The sequence below is a fragment of the Idiotropiscis lumnitzeri genome, chromosome 13 (genome assembly GCF_059441095.1).
Source record: "Idiotropiscis lumnitzeri isolate Australia: NSW breed Sydney's pygmy pipehorse chromosome 13, RoL_Ilum_1.0, whole genome shotgun sequence".
NCBI lineage: Eukaryota > Metazoa > Chordata > Actinopteri > Syngnathiformes > Syngnathidae > Idiotropiscis > Idiotropiscis lumnitzeri.
In genome coordinates, this window is record NC_142403.1 from 19,952,610 (window position 1) to 19,973,880 (window position 21,271).

The 21,271-nt window shown below is 43.0% G+C and overlaps 1 protein-coding gene across 1 annotated transcript in view; it reads left to right on the forward strand.

The window, feature by feature from the left end:
* The first annotated feature begins 297 nt into the window (after window positions 1–297).
* Window positions 298–21,271, forward strand: part of tgfbr3 (transforming growth factor, beta receptor III) — a 41,603-nt gene continuing 20,629 nt past the window's right edge. The window contains exons 1-3 of the mRNA XM_088313839.1: window positions 298–520; window positions 3,662–3,831; window positions 15,816–16,006. Of these exons, the coding sequence (XP_088169965.1) occupies window positions 3,771–3,831; window positions 15,816–16,006 (252 nt within the window). The 5' untranslated portion in view covers window positions 298–520; window positions 3,662–3,770. The remainder of the gene's footprint in view (window positions 521–3,661; window positions 3,832–15,815; window positions 16,007–21,271) is intronic.

Genomic DNA, 21,271 nt, shown 5'->3' on the forward strand with positions numbered 1-21,271 from the left:
TCTGGGAAACTAATCCAATTCAATTCTAGAAAATCATTTTTCTATTTTCCTGTGGTTTGAATGTGTCAAATTGTATTTTATTAACCAATTTGAATTTGAATCCTCCTTGATCTTCTGACGATTAGCAAGCATAACACAAACATTTGTGCTCAAATCACTTGAGTTGACTCAACAACTGGCACCAATTTGAGTTACAATGTGACGTCATCAGCGACCGCCCCCTATGATGGGGACTCCTCGTTTAAACTCACACGCGCTCACGTACACGCGCACACACATGCCCCCCCCCCTCTCAGATAAGACATCCGCACTGTAGGAAAGTCAGCAAAAAGTGTGGAAAACTCCGGAGCGAAGGCGAACTCTTGAGCTTTATTTCCCCCCCGCCGTTTTCGTGGAAGTCTCTCCTCCGAAGTCGCTCCGTTCTCGGCCGAGAGGCGACCGTCGTGCCCCGGGGAAGGAGAACCTCTGTTAGCCGCACTTTTAGCTCCTTTTCCCGGACGTTGTACTTCGTTGACTGGAGGTACGCTCCGCTGCTCTGTCAAAATGTCCACCGTGTGGCTTGTTTGTGTGTTAAATCGGTTTATTTGGGAACACTTTGAAATGTAAAAAAAAAAAAAGGCTCGTCAAGAATTGTGACAAAAATTTTACGTCTGTCAGTATTTTATTGGAGTTACACGAGTGTCGTTTGGAGCTTGTCAGTGCGTTGCCAACACCTGCATGTTCGTTAGTTAAATAATTGCAATATGTATTTTTGATTAGCACATGTTCAATGCTTTTAAACTGAATTTCCAGCATCAGAGAACTACTACATGCTTTGTAAAAGTCACTGGGCACTTTTTTTAGGTGCACCCACCCAACATAAGGAGAATAAATCTCTCCAAATTTAACTCTACAAGCTAAATAAAGCCAATGTGCACTCATCCATGTCTGACAAATGCATTCACGGTAATAAACACACATTTAAATTAATCTAAATAAATCAAAGGGTGAATCATTGTTTTAAAGGCACATGGTTTTGATTGAAATCTTGTATTGGGTGTCACGTTGCATAAAAGTGTGTCATCGAGTGAATATTGGTTACATCAATCATTGTGGCTCACATGTAGTACAGTCCATTATATTGTCAAATGCATCAGCGTGTACTGTTATAAAAAGTTTACACACCTCTGTTTAAATAGTTTGTGCTATTATTCAAATTTCCCCATTGTGGGACTAATAAAGGACATCTTTATCTTTATCTTTAAAAAAAAAACAAATGAGACCAAGATTAATCATTTCATCACTATTTTTCATTATTAATAAGACCTTTAACTTGTTCAAGAATTAAACATCACCGCAATGATGTTTGCACAAGTGTGCACACCCTTTTCTAACTGCGGCTGTATTCAGAAATTCAGGACGTTTGATACCACTTTTTACCAGTACGAATATTAACTTTTGAGCCCTCACCGATCCCAAATATGTCTAATACTTTTGGCATATAAATTTTAATTTAACACAATGACGAACCTTCGCTCTGACGTGGAGGATGATTTGCTGCTGTCAAAGTTCCAAAGTATAGCACCAGCTACTGGCAAGGAGGACTTACTCAATGTCAGATTTTCTTTGCCTAATGTATCAGTAGCTGGTATCGGCAGCCTCCAAGACTATCCGATACGCAAAAATAAGACCGGTATTATGCAATGCCGTTATACACGACTGGCCCAAACCAAATTATTTTCGAAAATTAAATGACATTTAGATGAGTTGATTGATGCTAGAATAGCTCAAACTGCAACTAGTTTGCAGGAGGTCGGGGATGTTCTTTGTCTGTCTGTAAGGTGTGCGGTGAGGAGGAGTCACATGAGGTGATTTGAGTATTGCCCCAACAAAATCACATGGTGTGTCGGGGGGAATCCTGCGCAGCTTCCGAACCCAAAACACAGCTTTACTGCTGGACGTTTGGGCAATATGACGCAATGGTTGAGTGCTTAATCCTGCCGCCTCACAGCAAGATGCTCACAGGTTGAATTGTGCAAAAGAGACGAAGCAGACCGGCTAACTCATAATTGGCACAAACGGCAACAGTATTGTGGAATCATCACGTCGGTAAGAAACAAGGCGACGGTTGAATTTCAAAAGTGATGTCGCTGGAGGAATCATCAACTTGCACGCACACAACATTGTGGAGCAACCACAAGTCAGAGTCCTCCAGTACGTTACACTTTATTTCATGTGAAAGACAAAGACTTTGACTAGACTGCACTCCGTTTTGACTACTTTTGTTTAACTCCCACTTTGTGTCAAAGCAATTGGTGCCGTCATGATGATGTCATCACACATGTAATTATCTCAATCTGCAAACCCGCGGCGGCTGCACACAGCACTTTTTTTAGGTCAATGCCCATTCCAATATTTGGCCCAAAAATAATTTTGGTAACCAATTAATCCACTGAATAATCAAAAAAAAAATCTGCAAGTTGAATCTAAAAAAAAAAAAAACAGTTTATTTTCAAACATTTAAGCAAAATTATTCAAATTATTATTCACCTTTTATATCCATGACATTTGAGTTGTATTTTTTGTCCTCCCTGTGTTAGTGTTCAAATTGCATAATGTCACGGCAATTTAAAATAATATGAAATGACTATTTATTTCTTTGTTGATGAACACGCCATGATGGTGGCACCTCTGAACTTTGCCTCGGTGCTGCCACTCAGAGGTTAACCTCCGCAGCTCCACCGGGCCGGACATGAGGGTCAAGTGGGAGCATGAATCATGACCAAGGGGTTCCAAACGTGTAATATTTGTCATGATCCTCCAATATGACTTCCCACGCTTGGTGCTGGCGCTCGCTGAAAGCCTCTTTTGTCCCGTGACTGTTTGTGCAGCCACACTTTGACGCACCTCTGCATTTTGGCACAGCTCCACACGTTGCCGCTTCCCAACGCATTTCACCGCTTTGCAGATGGCGCCAGATCTCTTGCCACCTTCCCTCACTTTGCGCCAAAATGTTAAGAAAATTTGTCAATGCCGAAGGATGCAGTGCCCCCAGAAATGTGGCAAAAAAAATGTTTCTTTTCAGTGTTGGACGACTTTGCTTCTCTTGAAAAGGTCCGTCTTGAAAATGGCCTCGCAAGTGTATCTGCAATTAAATCCACACGTTTCCCTCCTTTGGCCATTGTGGTTTAAAAAAAGCAAGAATGTATTTGAGATTTTTACAAGGCCAGCAGAAATGGCCTTGACGGCCCACCACTGGTTTCCATTGACCTTCAACCCGGCCTCTCTTCATGAGTGTGTACCTAATAAGGTCATGCAGTAAATCAGATTGTTGATCATATTCATCTCTTAGATTTGCATATCTCAGTCTGCCGCCGCTAGATTTCTATTTCCTTCAAAGTCAAACGTTATATGGTGCACCAAAGGAGTGTTCAACTTGTCACGGAGGTGCGCGTTTGAAGCTTCTCCTCAGCGAGTGTGTTAATACCTCGTGGCATGTTCCCCCTCTGCTTTTGAAGTGTGCGTGACCCCCAATTAACCCCCCCGGATTAATCCCCGGCTCACCAATCTAGCGCTTCCCTCGTCTCCTACGGGGAAGGGGGGGCCCGCCGCGTTAAAAACCCAGCTCCCCCCCCTTCCTTCTCTCGTCGCTCTGCTTGACTTTCTCCTCTTTTGTTTGCAGCGCTGACATCCCGTAAGCAGGCCTCTTGGCGAGGGGAAAGACGGAAAAAGAGGCTGTTCCGTCCACTTCCAAATATTGTCCAGATATTGGAAGCTGCCAGCTCGGAACAATGGCCAGGAGATGCGCCCTCGCCTTGTTGCTTCTCGCAGCGTGCGGCTTGGCATCTGCAGGTACGTCCATGTCAAGTGATTACATTCTAATGGCGATGTTTTTGGTTCATTACGCTTTTATGTTAGAACAGACTGACAAAGTAAGCATAGATGAGGAAAGTGCTCATCAAGGCCGTTAATTTGAGGTGTGACTCAATGTAGTTTACTGTGAATGGATTTTGGCTTGATGTTGCGGCAAATCATATTGTTTGTTTGTATAAGTATGACATAGCCACGATGTAAAAATGAAGTTAATTTTCTATTGTTGTTGATTTATCAAATGCTCTGGTGATAAAAAAGTACTGGTTTTGTGAGTTTGTCAAGCGGTGGAGAGCGACATTCTTGAGCATAATGTTTTTGTGTCATTAAGATAAGTAGGAACATATTGACATAGGAATTATATACCAGGAATGTTCTCATTTAATTTGAGATATATTTTGCTCCAATTTATTCTTTTTTTAATTCTGGTTCTGGTTCATGCATTTATGAAGCAGTGGGGATCATTTCCCGGCATGAAAATGAATCAAACATGTTTAGAATTAGAATTAGAATTAGAAATCCCTTTATTGTCATTGTAGAGGGCAGCCAACAATCCTTTGCGCTGTTTTGACTGTCCTCTGGAGCCTCACTCTGTCCGCCTCAGTGCAGCCGCTGTACCAGGTGGAGACACAGTACGTCAACAGCAGAACATTTTTATTTTTTTTTTTCATTGCAACATTATGTTGGACAAATGAATTACACCTGCACGTTCTCATCAGGGATGTCCATGTGTGGTATGACTCATTGTGGTGAAGTGCAATGGAAATTGGTCATATTTTCGGGGAAAAAGCCTTTGCTTTTTGGTTACGACCTCATCATATAAGCGGCGATTGATACCTCGCTTGTAAATGTGGCAAGTCCTCCCAAACACATTTCATTTGAGGTTTTACCTGATGTGGCTTGTTGCGAATAGATTTTTTTGAGCTTGTCTAAATGGTTCATGACAACCATCGCTATTATTTACAATACAATACAACTTTATTTATCTAGCGCATTTCACAACAGCGGGAGTTGTGACAAAGCGCTTTCCATTTGGGGTCATATAAATTTTTATAATAATATTCCCTTTATTAGTCCCACAATGGGGAAATTCGAGATTCGAACCCAGGCCTCCTGGGGAGACTGGGTCCTGAACGCGGCGCCTTAGACCACTCGGCCATCCTGGCAGCCAAATTGAGAGAGTGAAAAGCAAAAGCAAAGAAAAATACAACATATTGTGCCTTTGTTTGCCCTGAGGAATGATTACATCAATCTGTGGGATTTCCCACATTTTCTGCCGACACGCCTTTTGTAGATAGCGTATTTGTCAGTTGAGTAAAAGGGGATTTACATGGAAGAAAGTGCTGACACGGCGGTGTTGACGAGCGCCGTCAGCGGGGCCGACGTACCACCCTGTGATATACGACCTCCCGATAAGACAAGAGATGGTCAACCGGTGGACAAAGATGAATGCGAAGCATGTCCAGTGGAGTACAGTACGCTCCCTATGGCCATTAATAAAAGACTCGGAATGATGATGTCAGCCACGGCCCGGATCCAAACCGCACTCAGTGGCTTTGAGGAATGCACGCGTCGTGACCTTGGCTGTACAAAGAGAAGCTTATTTTTTCGGCTTGAATGAGAGATTCTGTGTTGCGCGCCCTCCATCTGCCGTCACCTCGACCTTATTATGGAGCCTCATCCTCGCGCCTCGACAAGACAGCTTTGTCTCTGGACACGAAAGGCTCGACAGTTTAGCGCTGACATGCTTTGGGCCTTGACTTGAGAGCTCAATTCGACCGCATATCCACTTTTTGCAACAACTTTTTGCAATGAGTTCCGAGGACAACTGAGAAGTTCATTAGGATGAAACAAGTCATTTGTCTTTTTTTTTTTTCTTCATTTGGAAGGGCTGATTTATGAGTCTGATGCACTGGCCCGTTAAATGCTAGCGGTGCGTTACTTTAGATTGAAAATCTGTGTTTGCCAACTGTTTACAGCAGGGGGAAGGCCACTTCATTATCATCGTGCACCCTCAAAAGACTTTTAGTCTGACAAGCTGAAGCACACATTTGAACAGCAAACATATTTTGTGTATATATTTCTGTGTCATGAATGTAAAAAAATTCAGCAACGATCTTGGAAATATGATGAGGTCGTCACCCGAGCAGCCACATGCGGCTGACAGAGTCGTTGAGTTGGTAGTGAATGAGTTAAACGGACCCAGAACCAAAGAAGTCCAGGAATAGTGTCCAGTCCAGTCAGAACACCGGGTTGCACAATATAAATTGTGCCACGGTGCCAGTAAATGGCGCCCAAAGAGACAGCCATTTTGGTTCAACGCAGACAATTTGTGAGTCACGTCAACTGTTTTGAAGTCCCCCTTCAAAGATTCATTCCAACAACACTAAATGGGTAACATCTTTGTTTGAGTCATTGTTTTGTTTTTTTGGCGGCAAAAAATTGATGCTGTTTCCCAAGGCTGTACATTAGCATTGGTGTGGTTAGCAGGTTAGCGACTAGCTTTTGTGGAGGAAAATGAGTCCAAGCAAGCTTTAGCGTTCTTATTCAGGTTGCTGCGATTATTCTTGAAGGTTCTCTTGAGATTTGAAGCGGACCAGTGCACAGCGTCGACTTGAAGTCCAAAACAATGAGCGCACAAAGCCAGGATCTAAAACACAATGCGACTCCGTATGCCGTCGCTTGCCCGTAACGCCGCATGCATTGTTGCACGTCATCGACGAGGACACCGGGTTCACCACCGTCCGGGGAAAAAAAAAAAAAAAGTTGTTTTCCTGCAAATTGCACTAATGAATACAAAATGTCTTCATACCTCCCGGCTTTCAATGTGGAGATTTGCACGCCCGTTCGCATCTGTGCAAAAATTTGGCATCCACCCTCTGGACGCCTTCTGGAACAAGACTTGTGTCGGCGTAATTTGATCCAGCTGGTTTTCCAGAAATACTTTTTGGGAAATATTGTTTTTGCAATTTAAACATAGTTAATGTATCTAATATTGTGTTTCTCTTGTCATGTTTTTCGTTTTGCTTTTGTTGTAAAATATAAAATGTTAAAAAAGGAAAAAAAATATTAGGTACTGAATACACAACGATTAAAAAATATATACATGCAAAGTACGAGACAAACAGCAATATAAGGTTGTTTTTATAATATTCGTATCGTATATGTTTTTGTAAATTTTGTTGAAAATTGTATTCTTCTCTAATATTTGTGCATTTGTCTAATACTTATTTATATTTAATATTTCATTTTTCATCTAATATATTTTTAACAATATATTTATCATGTAATATTTAATTTTTTTCTAATATTCTGTCATTTTGTCTAATAGGATTTCCTAATACGATTTTCCCCATTTATTGTTTTGTGCATTTCAAAAGGAGTAATCAACCCCAAAAACTTTCGTCCACTACTGTCCACTTACATCTTTTCATCTGCTGTCAACGCGGCGATTTGGCATCTCATTGGACCGCGTGCCGCATCTGTGCAAGCAATTCCCATCTGCCCGCCTTATGTAACGAAGCCTTTTTTTTCTCCGAGTAAAGCAATCTGCCGTCCGTCCCATAACTCTCACTGTGGAGCACCTCTCTGCCACGGCACGACTCTTTGCTGATGGATATATTGTGAACTCTTGGCCAGACTTGAGCGTCACGGGGAAATGAAGTCGTGCAGGAGAGTTGCCAGATATACAAGCCGGAGCGAAGCGACTTGGCCTGCCTGGCTTTTCAACTCCAAAACTGTGTTGATCTCAAATCCAAAGCGAAGCTACGTCGCCATCTATCAGGATCTGTTAGTCACTCCAGTGGATTATAAACATAACTTCCATAGACAAGCTGGGCAAGACCCTCTTACATTCTTACCCGTTGAAAAAGTATGTGACGAATATACACGTCGGTGGCAGGTTGGATTCCAGTTTTCAAATTTTCACATCCGCAGCATCAAATGAGTTAGGGCGATTGCTCCTTTTGTAGTCATTTAAAAAAAAAAAAAAATAGAATAAAAAAGGTGTAGACGTGCATGCATTTTTGTGTCATGATTAAAAAGCGCTTGAAATTCATAAACCGAAATGAACACAAAAACTAATATAAATAATCCACAGAGGCGTTCATCACTCATAAAAAAAAGTACATTTGTAATGATTTTAGCAATACAAACAATGTTTTCAATGACGCTCTGCCCTTCAGAGAAGCGAGCGCTTGGCATTGTGTCATTTCTGAGTAACAATTCTTGGCTCCAAGTAGAAGAAAAAAAAATATCCTCTTGGAGATTTTATCTGCAAATCAAACAAAAAAAGTGCCTTGTGGTCATTTTTTATGAGTTGTGTTTTTAGTGATATCATCATCGTCGTCACGTGACCATAAGAGCACACGAACGACGAAGTGCTCACTTCCAGCTGCTGCGGAAGGAAGAACTACAATTCCAATATGTTACATTTCTGACTTTTTGATCAAAAATGTTTTAAAAAAAATCAAGTCAACCACAGAACCGACAACTGTTAAAGCGCAACACTCTCATTTTTCTGTTGCAATCATTGAAAAGCGAAAGTATAAGTTGCCGTTTGTGAACTGAAGACAAAGTAAGTCGTCTTCTCCTCCTCTTTGCTAGCACGCCCTTGAGGTCCCACTCCCTCCCCTTATTGCATTTTCTTCTTCTTCACGATGTTGAGAAACACAATGGAAAGCTCACAATCGCCAACAGCTGTCTCCCATTACCGACTCTTACTTCACTTATTTGTACGCCTGCTTACTGGAACCACAGACGGAGAGACGGACGGAGCAAGCGAGAGTGAGGGAGGTGGGGGGAGTCAGAGGAGGTCCGCACATTTGCGTAATCGAGCTCTGAAGAAGAAGGCCGGCGAGATACGAGGACAAACGGGAACATGATAGCAGCCATCCAGTTAAAGTGCAGCCGGACGAGCGCAGTGGACGTGGCGTGATTCGTGACACCTCTCGCCATCTCGTGCGACAGAAATAAACACAACACTTCGAAATGTTTTTTTTCTGATTGATGTCACGGAACTATCATCAATTAGATTTGCGATTTTCAGTCCATGATAACAATTCAATTTTATTTCTTTATGTTTTTAACGGCTCCCATGCTTGTCTCGATGTGCTCGTGTTGTGCTGCAGTCATCTACAAAAGCAATTTGCATAAATCTCTGAAACTACCTATTGATACTTCACTTCACTTGGACACCAATCTATTTTATTAATGTCGACGGGGACTGAAATCATATGAATACATTTCAGGTCATGCGCTGCGCTATAGAAAAGTAAAATACACTCAAGTTGATTTTTAATCCAGTTTTTATTAATACATAATGTTTTATTCAACTTCTCTAGTATGCTTAATATAGTCTCCACAAACAAAATGTGGTATGTACCTTTTTAGTTTTTACATCGATGCATCTTTTACGCAGTTTAAATCGATGAATCTTTAGATCCTTGCAACGACTATTTCTATATTTATACCCTACATATGCAAACTCTGTCAAAGCATGCGCTGGCAAAATTTGTCATCCTTCTTATGTGTTATTATTTCTCCCCGCCTCAATCCATGTGCCAAGCCAAAATGTATCTAATCTCAATTTTCAGCTCCAAAGTTGTGCTGATCTCAAATCCAAAGTGCTCAAAGTCGCCACCTACAGGGATCTGTCAGTCATTACAATGGTTTATATTTATTATCATTTCCGACAAGCTGCTACTTGTATAGTTGTGTCTTGTGTATTTAAAGTGCTTGGTTGCAGCTGCAGCGATGTGCTTTGTCAATAAAGTTGTATTATATTGTGTTGAAAAACGTACTTTAAGAATATATTGTTGCGGCAATAAACGATTGGAATGCCGATTCTCTTTTACAGAGGCAATCGTGAGTCATGCACAATAGAAAGACGAGAAACAATCCACCGACGCGTCGTCGTTTTAGGTGACACGACGCAGCATGGGGCCGGCCTCCCTGTCAAGATAACGGCCCGGCCTGACCGTGGCTTTGTAAACAGCCCAAAGCGTTGCGCCGAGCGATGCCTCAACATCTGCTGGAAGAAACGCCGCCGCCGCCGCCGTTGTCGATTTGAGTGCGCCGACCCATCCCACCTCCTCCTTCTCCTCCTCTCCCGCCTACGCCGCCACTCTCCGGTTACAGCGCTTGCGCAATCCGAAGCCTCGCGGCGGTCCTCTCCAGATGAGCCTCGGCAACCACTCGCGGTTTTGGCAGGGACTGGGAAAATAAATCAGACAGAAAGAAAAGTTGTTTGCGCTCCAAAAAAGAAAAGAAAGCCGCACGCTTTCACCATATGAACCTTTTGGAGTTTGCGGTTGCGCAATTAAAGTCGTTACAATCAGAAAAGGAGACTGAGACCAAGGCTTAACTTGGATTTTGTTTGCTCGTTGTGCCATTCTGGTTTTTGTTCCTTTTTCTATTCAAGCTAGGTGGAACTTGCCAGAGGAGATTCATTTTTAAAAGAATCCTTCTAGTGGCCTAAAATGGCGAAAGCTACACAAACGTAGCACAGTTCCATGTCTTCTTTGCCCTTACCGTTCACTTTTTTTTAAGAAGTTGACGTGTAATTTTGTTGTGCCACTTGGCCATTCTTGCTCATAACTGTGGTGAAATGATTACGGAATGCAATGCTTTAAATCCTTTGCATAGTCTTACCACATTACCGGACGCCTTCCGATATTTCATGACTAGTTCTGGAATGGTTTCAACTACCGGGCGACAAATTCTTTTCTACTTACTCGGCCAGTGAAGCTGAACCGGATTCTGTAAACGGTCGAATTGAAAATGTCATTCTAATTTCCTGGACACTAGATATTAGCATTTTATGGTCATATGCCATTTATTTTATTATTTTCAAGGTAGTTTTGTTGTGTTGAATGAGTTTTCAATTGGTGGAATTTGCCAAGGGATATTTTTTTAAATGGGTTTCTTTAATCTTAAAATTAGCTTAAAATGGCTAAAGCTAATCAAAACAGCACAAAATGTCCCATTGAAATTTTGAATAGCGTTACTTGGTGGACCCACATTTTGGCTCGGGTTTTAAATTAGCTTAATGGTTTGCGTACTACAGTACTGGCTTTTGAATTTTGTCCACCAGATGGTGCGAATTCCCCCCATTCAAAGCATGCAGCAAAACGTCACGTCTTTCGTCGGTTTCTGCCGGGGTGCCTCACTGCTCAGATGAAACTGAAGTGAGTGCCGTCCTGGGAAATAATTGTGCTTATTAAAATAAAATTGCTGCATCCTTTGACGAAGGAAAAGGTAGCGCCATCTAGTGGCCGCATTACATTTAATTATTAAAAAGGACAGCATCCTGTTATAGTTGGATGCTGCATAACGAGTGATCGACTTTTCAATTTTGCTGGGTCCCTGTGTCTTTTTTTTTATATCCAAAGTTGTACACTTGCAGTCCTTTTATTAAAATACTAGTGAAAGCACTACATCACGACCTCTCTTCCCCCCGTGCACGCCGTGTTGAACACGTGCCAATCTAAACGCGCCACACAAGTCTTTACTAGTGACGAGGCGTGCTAGTCAAGACGGATGCTGAGTCCTACCTTTTTTTTTTTTTTTTTTTTTTAACAATGCTGATACTGGACCAGTCTAAGAAGTTTTATGATGGCACTGGAGCGAGTGGAAGTGTTGCCCCGACAATTTCATGACCTCTGTCAGGGGAGTTTACTGCAAGGGTAGCATTGCATTAGTAGTTTTATGAATGCACTGTATAGGTTGCCCTCTTTTAGAAATGCTTTCTTTTGGCTTCTTTGTGAAAAGGATATAGGACGTAATGGTCTTTCACTTGCATAGTTTTTATTGTGTGTGGGTGGCCCAGTTGCAAAATGTCAGTTGTTTCCAATAAAAAATCACATCAGCACAATTAACTCCCCAAAACATCTGGTAACAAGAAGATACAGCAAAAGTATTTTTGAAAAGGTGAGGGTTCCCTGTGTTTTTAAAGTCCTGATTCCTCGCCGCTGAAAGTTGTTGTGCCTTGGTAAACTGTTTGCTTCGCTAGATGACGAGGGCAACTTAGCATTTGTAGTTTTCCTCCTCCGCAGTGTGATTCACTCTTTCTGTCGGCAGCTTAAGAAGAAGAAGAAGGAGGAGGATAAGAGAGAAAAACGCCTCTCACCATCTGCGATGACTGATGGTGTTTTTGTGTGGCGTCACCAAAACAAAGTGGTCGGGCTCACTTTTGATTGACACGCCAAGACAGCGATTGATGCCCAAAGGGACTCGACACGCTTTGTTTTGTAGCAACTGACGTTAGCTTATTAGCAACGCCCATGTCGTCATCTCGCGCGCGGGGGGGGCGAGTTGTTACTGGAGGAGTCAATCAAGAGGCTTGTTAGCATTAGCTACAAAGCTATGTTAGCTAGCGGCTAAGTGGAAGGGAACCAAAAGTTGTAGCTGTAGTTTTTGCTGGTGAACGCTCATTTCCAACTAAATAGCAGATGCTAACATTAACATGAAGCTGTCATTTGTTGGTGGTATTGTAGCGTTTACATTGTTACTGTTAGACATGTCGGCTTCTCTCGTTTGCTAAAAAGTCGCACTTTCCTAAAAAGGAAATATGCAGACCACGGGTGTCAAACTCGGGCCCGTGGGCCAAATTTGGCCCACAGTGTAATTATATTTGGCCCGCGAGGCTATACCAAATGACTACTATGCCATTTTACATTCTATATGATAATAGTAATACAAAAAAACGATAAAGGTAACAATCAAAATGATAATTGGAATGTCAAAAACTCAAGTTTTTACAGTTTATTTCACATAATACGTCTGTCTTATTTGCCTTCAAATGTGTCACTTTTTGATTTTAGAAATTATTAGCGCCCTCACAACAGTACACTCCTGCCCGCCTCGCTTCATCCCCTCCCTGCTTCCGTTTCTCGTGTCTGCAGTTTGTTTTACGGCAGATAAATCCTCTGGCGACGTGAACCTTCTTGCCCCCTTAGAAAGGGCTTTGCTGGCTTCCTGGACTAGCAGCTTGCGGTTCAGGGGTGAGTGGGCAGGGGCTAGCAAGGGTTGCTGGTGATTGTGTGGTGCTTAAGATTTGTATTTATTTTATTATTTTTTCAAAAATGCCCCCCCTGTGGCAGGAAAGTGTGCAGGAGATGTTGCATTTTGCGTGGGAACGGTGCCCCGCGGTGCAACAGAAAAGGAGGCCAGAGGATCATATTAATCCTTCGCGGGAAGTAGGGAGGAGATCTGTTGAAGTTTGCAATAATAATTCATATTCACTGTAATTAAAATGGCCTTATTACGGATTTGCCCGTTTGGATCTTTGCTTTAGGGCTTTAACGTCCACTAGTTGTCGACTTTAACAGACTTACAAGTCATATACTGCTACGATACAGAGAAATATACTAATGGTGTAGTTTTATTGCTTTGACTGCGCCTGTTATGTTACAAGTAAGATTGTTCAATACCATATTGTGCGTAGTGTTACATTGACGCAAAACAAATCAGGGCACTGAGTTCAAGGCAAGTTTTTGCATGCACAAGAGGGAGTGGGAGTGGAGCTTTTTTGTGCGCGCGTGTTTGTGTGCGTGTGCGTGTGTTTGTTTATCTTGGGAAATGGCTTTGTGGGAATATCTGACTCGTCCCAAACTGGCACACAGCAGCTGACATCACTTCCTGTTTCCAAATCTTGGCCGGGCGCCACCCTGTAGGAAGTAGCCGTGTGTTTGGAGTTCCTCCCGAGTCTTTGCGCTTGTCACTTTGCTCATATTTTGTAAGACAGAGTCCCAAAAATGTCATCCGTGCACCCAAAAAAATAGGACCTCAATCAACCTAGCACTGCCATTCTAAATCGAGCACGATGCTATTATGACTAAGCTCCTACTTCACTCTTTTGATTACCCCCATGAGTTATTGTTAAGCGTCATTGGGTCCATTAAAAGTCGCTCATTCATAAATAAAGCCTATTTATTTATTTATTTACGTTTATGCTGATGCAGCAGTCCAATTGCTAGCCTTATAAACACCTCACCACGGGCGATTGAAGTGCGCTACTTGCCCTAATTGGCCGTACAACAACAAAAGGATATCGTTATCATATTTTGCTGGACATCATAATCCTCAGGATGCTTCTTTTGGAAGCCGTGTTTGTGCGTGTGTGTGTGTTACAAATGTCTCCAAGTAGGCAAGACCACACAAATAAAACGGTCACGGCACCACAGAAGAGGAGAGAAGAACTTTCGTTATGCCAGTGATGGCGTGAAACGGCGCAAACTCATGAAGTCGACAAGCTAAACTTCACTTATGAGGGAGATTTTTATTTCTTCAAGATTAAATGCAATGCTCAGGTCAGGACATGAAAAATAAAGGACAATTTATTTGCTCAATTCATTATTTATAAGTTTGACTATAAAAAGCTATGAAATGGAACGGAAGTTGTTGACAAAGACTGACATTTGACAAGTGAATGTCCATCTGCTTCCTCCAAACTTTTTACTTTTAGCCCGAAAGTGTCAATTTCACGCCTCGACCTTTAATTACCTCCCCCAAGGAGGTTCGGTCTGAATGATTGTGTGGGTTGTTGGGTTTGTTTGTTTGTCAGAAACTTCCTGTCTGTGGCGAGTTTGTTATATCTATCAACCTGGATTTTTTTTTCATAGAGGATGTGGCCTTAAATGACATTTCCACATTTTTTTTTTTTAAATAAAAATAAAAACAAAATAAATAAAACATTAAATATGCGCAGTTAGAATCAGCAGAGTAATTGACTTGAAAAAACAATAGCATTGTGGCATGTGTTGTGGACAAAAAAAAAGGGAAGGGAGGAAGAAGAAGAAAAAAAGCAAGTGAGTGGACTGAAGCACACGCTGGCTCGCACTGGAAGACTTGAACACTGAAACCTCGCTTCAAATAATTTCCAAATGTTGCAACCACGGCATGTTTTTGGTAACGGGGCCTCATTGAGTGCGATGCTGATGGCTCAAACACAAAATATGCCCCCCACGAAAAAAAAAATGAATCCACCATGTCTACCACAGACCTTCTCAATGGGAAAAAGTTGTTTGTTGCTTCCCTCAAAAATCTCAGCGCCGCTTTTCTGTGTTTCCCAACGCCCGCCTCCATGATTTGTTTGTCTAAGTGGGTCACGTAAAGACGATGAGGCACCTTTGCGCCAAGTGAGGAGGAAGCGCTGGTCATGCAAGAGCAAGAGTCAACATGAGTTACTGTATGTTCCTTGCGCGTACGCTGCACTCAACACGTAAATCATCACGTTGCTTATTTGGGTCGTGTCTTGGAAGATGCATACAGTTTGTGTAATTTTCAATCTGTACTTTTTCTTGTTTTGCTTGTTTTTTTCTTTTATTGTTTTGATTCGTTCATTTATTATTTTTATTTACTCTGTTTTCTTTTATCCATTTTATTTCCCTTTTTTTCTCAGTTTCTTTTTCTTTATTTTTGTTGTAATTTTTGAATTGATCACATTTCATTTGTCATTCTTTTGTAGTATCTTTTAAATTTTTTCTTTAATTTTTCTTTTTCCTTTTTTTATCTTAAATTTTTTAATTAAATTAAAATGTTCTTTTTATCTTTTGTATTTTTTCTTCTTTTTCCCCTTTTTTCTTTTTTTATTTGTTTTTTTTATAGGGGCATGAACTCATTCTGTTTGTGTCAGGTCTCCAATGTAACAGGTGGCACTCAGGTGCGATGATGAGGAGAAAATGACGTCTGGCTCGCCTCGAGGGAAAATATGACCAAATAGAGAAATAAAGCGGTTGGTGTGCGTGATTGGTTGCGTGTGTGCGTGTGCGCATGTGTGTGTTTATTGCACATTAAACTGCCTGTAAACGGTCAGACCGGGTGACGCTACATTGTTTGGAAGAGAAAATATGTCTGGCTTGTAATTATTTTTTTCACTTGACCACACTATTTGCGTCATTTACAACACCGCCTGCTGTAAACTCAATTTTCTTTTTATTTTTTTATTTAATTTTTTTTTTTTGCAGGGCCGTTGTTTCGCAGCCCATGCGAGTTGTTGCCGGTGGGCTTGAGCCACCCTGTGCAGGCCATGAGCAAGAGCTTCACCGCCCTGTCGGGCTGCGCCAGCTGGGGCACTAGCAGCCTCCCCCAGGAAGTCCACGTGGTCAACCTGAGAGGAGCCGCACCCGCTCTGAGACCCGGCAGTGCCCCCCCAGAGGTCAGCAGATTACATCCCGTTTTTTATGATGCGTCTTGTGTTGTCTGTCGCTTTTTACTTTGAGAACAAATGATTTGGTCACTTTTTTCTGTTGGTCGTCTTAAAGCATTGTTTGGTTGTCCGTCACGTTTGCGATCACTTGCAATGCATGCATCTTCAAATAATTCTCCAATTTTCGCAGGCTGCCATTTTGCTTCAGGTTAGCATACCAACAGTTAGCATGTTAGCATCTTATCATGTTTGAAATATTGTCAAGTAAATATTGTACATGGCAAGATGTGGTTTGCTAATAGGCAAGATGACGGGCTAACAACTGTTAGCATGTTAGCATATGATGAGTCGGTTTAAATTCGTCAGCTAGTGCGGAACGCTAACAACCAATCATAGCTTTACTTTTTGTTCGTAGGCTATAGCAAATGTTAGCCCGGCAGCATTTTCTCAAAATAAAAAAATAAAAAACAGTCATGATCGAAGGTCCTTAGCAACCAGTTACCAGCAACCAGTCTGGTGTTGTGTTAGATTGATGACTTGATGGGCTGACACTGTGATTATCAAGTGAAACGTGATCCACATCCGCAGACAAGAACCGCGCACGGGAAGGTAACAAAGAAGATAATGGACTCCAGCAGGAATGTTACAAAGTTTGCCGTGTGCCTCCTTCGTTCTGAGAGGTGTCAAATTTTGGCCGGGTCAAGAACGGTAATTGGTCTCTTCCCTCCTAAGTTTCTTTTGGCGTGCCTTAAGCGATGCAGCGAAATCGACCGACGTGCACAATCGCCAACTGTACAACACACTTAGTAATTCGCTGCAACCTCAGCACCATTGCTCCCCTCAGAGGAACTTCCAAAAGCAACATTCTGGGAGACCTCGGGGATCCACCGGCCCCAACACAATTGGTGAAAATGCTCCTCCCATCCGCAAAGCACTCCCGACAACAATCGGGTCTTAAGACGACAATCCCAATAATGAGCATCCAGCTGCATGTTGAAGCGAGCCCGTTGGACAAAGTTTCTTTCCAAATTTCCAAATGCACACCCTCAAAGTTTATTCAGTTCAGTGGTTCTCAAATAGTGTCCAAGTCGTGCAGTCCATCTGTGTTAAACTTCATTGCATTTTCTTTAAAAAAAACTTTTAATTTTAATTGTTATGCCACCGACATTTGAATTATTGTCGCTAATTATTTATAGGGCGGCGGTGGTCCGACTGGATAGCACGATGGCCTCACAGTGCAAAGGTCGTGGGTTCGATTGCGACTCCAGGCTTCCTGTGTGGAGTTTGCATGTTCTCCCCGTGCCTGCGTGGGTTTTCTCCGGGTGCTCCGGTTTCCTCCCACATTCCAAAAACATGCATGGCAGGTTGATTGAACACTCTCAATTGTCCCGAGGTGTGATTGAGATTGTTCGTCTCTGTGTGCCCTGCGATTGGCTGGCAACCAGTTCCGAGTGTACCCCGCCTACTGCCCGAAGAAAGCTGGAATAGGCTCCAGCGCCCCCGTGATGCTTGTGAGGCGAAACATAACGGATCATCGATGGCTAATAATTTATAGGGATCAAGCCCCGCCACAAATAGTGAAAATGTGCAAATCATTGACACTCGCCCAAAAGGGGCTTGTCATTGCAAATTGATGGACCGTTTTGGAGTTGCTCTGTAATGAAAAAGGAAGTTTCATTTAATTACTGAGAAGCGGCGCCGGCGGTGCTTAGAGACTTGGGAATGTGATTTCTCGAATAATCAATAGAATAATCGCTTGGTTAATCGGTTCTAAAAAGCTTCATTAGTGCCAGCCCAAAAATTAATTTGTGAGCTTGGTTCCGCCCAAGGTACGACTGTATTTGCACCTGAAATCAAGACACAAAACACATTAGTAATGGGCAGCCAAGAGTAACGAAAGTAAATCTTTGGGGGGGGCAGACACCCTGTAGTTGAGTGTGTGGCTGGCTTCATCCTCCAGTCGTCTTTGCTCAGTGATTGTTCGACTGAGGAAGCGGTGTCTGGCGATGACTTTGAGATGTCCACGAGGTGCTTGCGGCCGAGGCCTGTCCCGTTTGGCGGGAAAAAAAAACCCTCGTCCGGGCCTCCGGAACACTTAAAACCGCAGCGGCGCGCGACAGAATGCAGAAGGGAATTTGCAAACACACGCCACACATGCAAACTTCAGCTGCGCCGTGTGCGGCCTCCCAGCAAGGATGTGACGGCCGTCACTAGTTTTCCACCGCGGCTGGAACCGACCCAAACGCACGTGACTGGCAGCTGGCTCGGCGCTGCTCATTAGGTGAGAGGCGACACCCCAGCTGCTGGATTTACTGCTTCACTCCCCGTGGCCCAAAAACAACACCGGCCTCACGCTGGAAATGTGCTCGCTCCGCGTTCAACGTGAGCGGACGTGCGCTAACTGCACTCCGACCTGCTCACGACCTCTGCACTCGACATAATGTAGCAATGCACGAACAACTCTTTGCATCATATCCAATCCCATCCGTGCTTTGATTTTGTGTCGAACTGCAAAAATCCTTTCTGTGCTCAAAAGCCCGTCTTGCCACATGATGCAATACCAGTGGCGGGCCGTGCACTTCGCACGTAAGCAACTCATGATCTGATTGGCTATCGCAACTGTCAATCAACTTCATGAGCCCCAACACTCACACTGAAGCGACGATTTGCATTCATTTTTAACGGCCAATTCGCATCTCAACTTGAGTCACCACTTCATCGTACTTGCACGAAATAGGCTAACAAATAATTTTTTTATCATTCCAAAAATTACACGTAAAGAATCATTTGACTAAAAAGGTTCCTTTTTGTTCCACATTGCGTGCTGGTTGACCTGACGGTTGCGCAACGCGACGACTGAAGGCTCTCTTTGTTTGCAGACGTTTCGTCGACTATTTTTTATCCTTTTATAGACTCGGCCGCAGTGACTGGCTGGAATAGAATCTCTTCTATTTTCTCTGCCCTTTGAGTGTTTTTCACATTTGTCTGCGATCAAAGTAACAGAAGCTGGTTTTGGCCAGGTCTGTGGCGAGAGCGTGCCAGATTCGGAAGGACCGCGAAAGCCACCGACCGGTCGCCGCTGGGCCAAGTCGGACGTTGGCCGTTTCCACCAATTACCTTTGAACTGAAAAGCTTGTAAAACATCTCAAATTCCACAAAATTTGGGGCAAAAGAGGTCTTTGGTCTTCTCTCGATGCTTTTGAGTGTCTCGTTTGTTGGAGATGATGAGCAGCTTAAAAGAACTTGAATTCGGATCGTGGCGTTGGATTGAAGGGCCTCTGAAGCGTGGACATTTTGACAACAAGGAGACTTTGAGAAGATGGTTTAGTGATTATCTGTCTTTTTCTGTCAAGCAAATTTTTCACTGTTTACCATTTTATTTCTGTCGTTTAGTTCACAATTCACAGCCGATTGTATTGAGAAGCTTTTTGTTTAGACTGCGGCATGGCTCGTGGTAGAGCAGTCGTCTCTCAACTTAGCGGTTGGGAGTTTGATCCCCAGCCAGTGTGAGCATGTTGAAGTGTCCTTGAGCAAGATACCGAACCGCCAGTTGCTCCAGATGCTGCACGCAGCATACTCCAATAAAGTGTAATTGCACATCCACTCCAGTAGTTGGCACTGGTGCTCTCCTTGCCCATAGTGTGCAGCTATTATTTTTAGTTGGTGGTGGGGTGGAGGCGAGAATGGTTTTCTTCTTGCTGGAGGGGGCGTAACAGAAAATAATTGAGAAGCACTGGATTAGGCTAACTTTAGTACCATCAGCCATTCCATTGTTGTGGCTTGTTGTAACTTTTTGTGAGCAAAGGATTGCGATTTGAGTCTGTATTTGTCCTAGTATTTTTTGGGCATTTAGCGGCATCTGTGGATAGAGCATGTACAATTTGACACGTTCTCCTGCCGCTGTTTGTTTGCATTTGCAGCAGTGCGTGCTGATTCGCATCAGGCAGCAGGTTAGAATCAAGAATGTGGGCGGAGTCGCGATAAAACCCCTCTTGCATCCGCAGCCACCCGGAAAGAACCAAGATCCAGACAGACAAGAGGTTTTTTTTTTAAGTAGACCAAATATAGTTGAGCCCTTGCCGATATGCAAGAATCTGTTTGCTGAAATACCACAAGATGGCGCCAAAACGCACTGCTCCATCTCAGGCGACATTTTTCTGGGGAAGTAGCTCGCATCACCCACTTGCTGATAACGGGACGATTTTGAAGGGTAATGCTGTCAAATGTTTGAAATGGTAATGAAGTATTTTGTGGGGTATATTTTCCTTTAAACTATTGATAGAGGCAAATCAAAACATTTTGAGGGTGGCATCTCTTCTTCATTGATCAAAAGCCGCTTGACATTTCTCCCGCCCTTTTATTTTTTCCGCCTCTCTTCGTTTGTCCTCTAGTGACTAATTAAAGTATGTTCGCCGACCACCCCCCACTCAATCATCAGGCACTCAATTAGAGATGTTGATAGTGGGGGAACTCCCTTTTCCCGCAGGCCGTTTACAGTCCACACGTTCAAATAAGTTGTGAAATTCTTGCTTTTTATAAACAAAAGAATGCTAACAAACATAACAGAAAATGGAGTCTGAAAATCTTCTGTACTCCTGCATAAAGATTGGACTTCCTGTTTTTGTTTGGCCTCTCATTGATCAACTGTTTGTAAACAAACAACTTTCATTTGGATCGTGTGTGACTGATGTGGTGCGATTGAGTCCGTCTGTTAAAAAAAAAAAAAAAAATAGGGCAGGTTTTTTTGAACAAATGTCATTGATGTGGATCCTGTGATCTTTTTGTGATGTTCAACAAGAAGAAGCGCGGCGTGACTTTGTGTTCGCATCTCACACTAGCGGCCATGCGTGTCACTTGCAAAAAAAAGGGGCCGCGTTTTGCATGTGTGCCGCTCCAATTATGCGGGATGCGTCTGTAAAAGAGGCTTCGACAGCTCGAGTTATTTTGCAAAGGTCTCAGTGCGAAAGGAGTGTGAATTGTGTTTACAACATGCTAGCGCCACCGGCGGGATACGCCGTAAGCTTATCATACGGCTCGCAGCTGTCGTCCCTCCATGAGGAATTTCAATTTGCGTAACGTGATCCGTCTAGACGCGACCCCGCGCGCAACCCTCAAAGTCCCTCGCTCATTTACGCCAATGCAACCAATCAGGTGTCTGGAGCCTCTGTGGGCGGGAACTTGGATGTCCTGATGGTGGCGATGGCAGATGCTCCCCAGCTGTTGGTCGTGTTTTGTTTAAGTTGCATTTTTTTGTTAACAAAGGTTTTTGCTTTG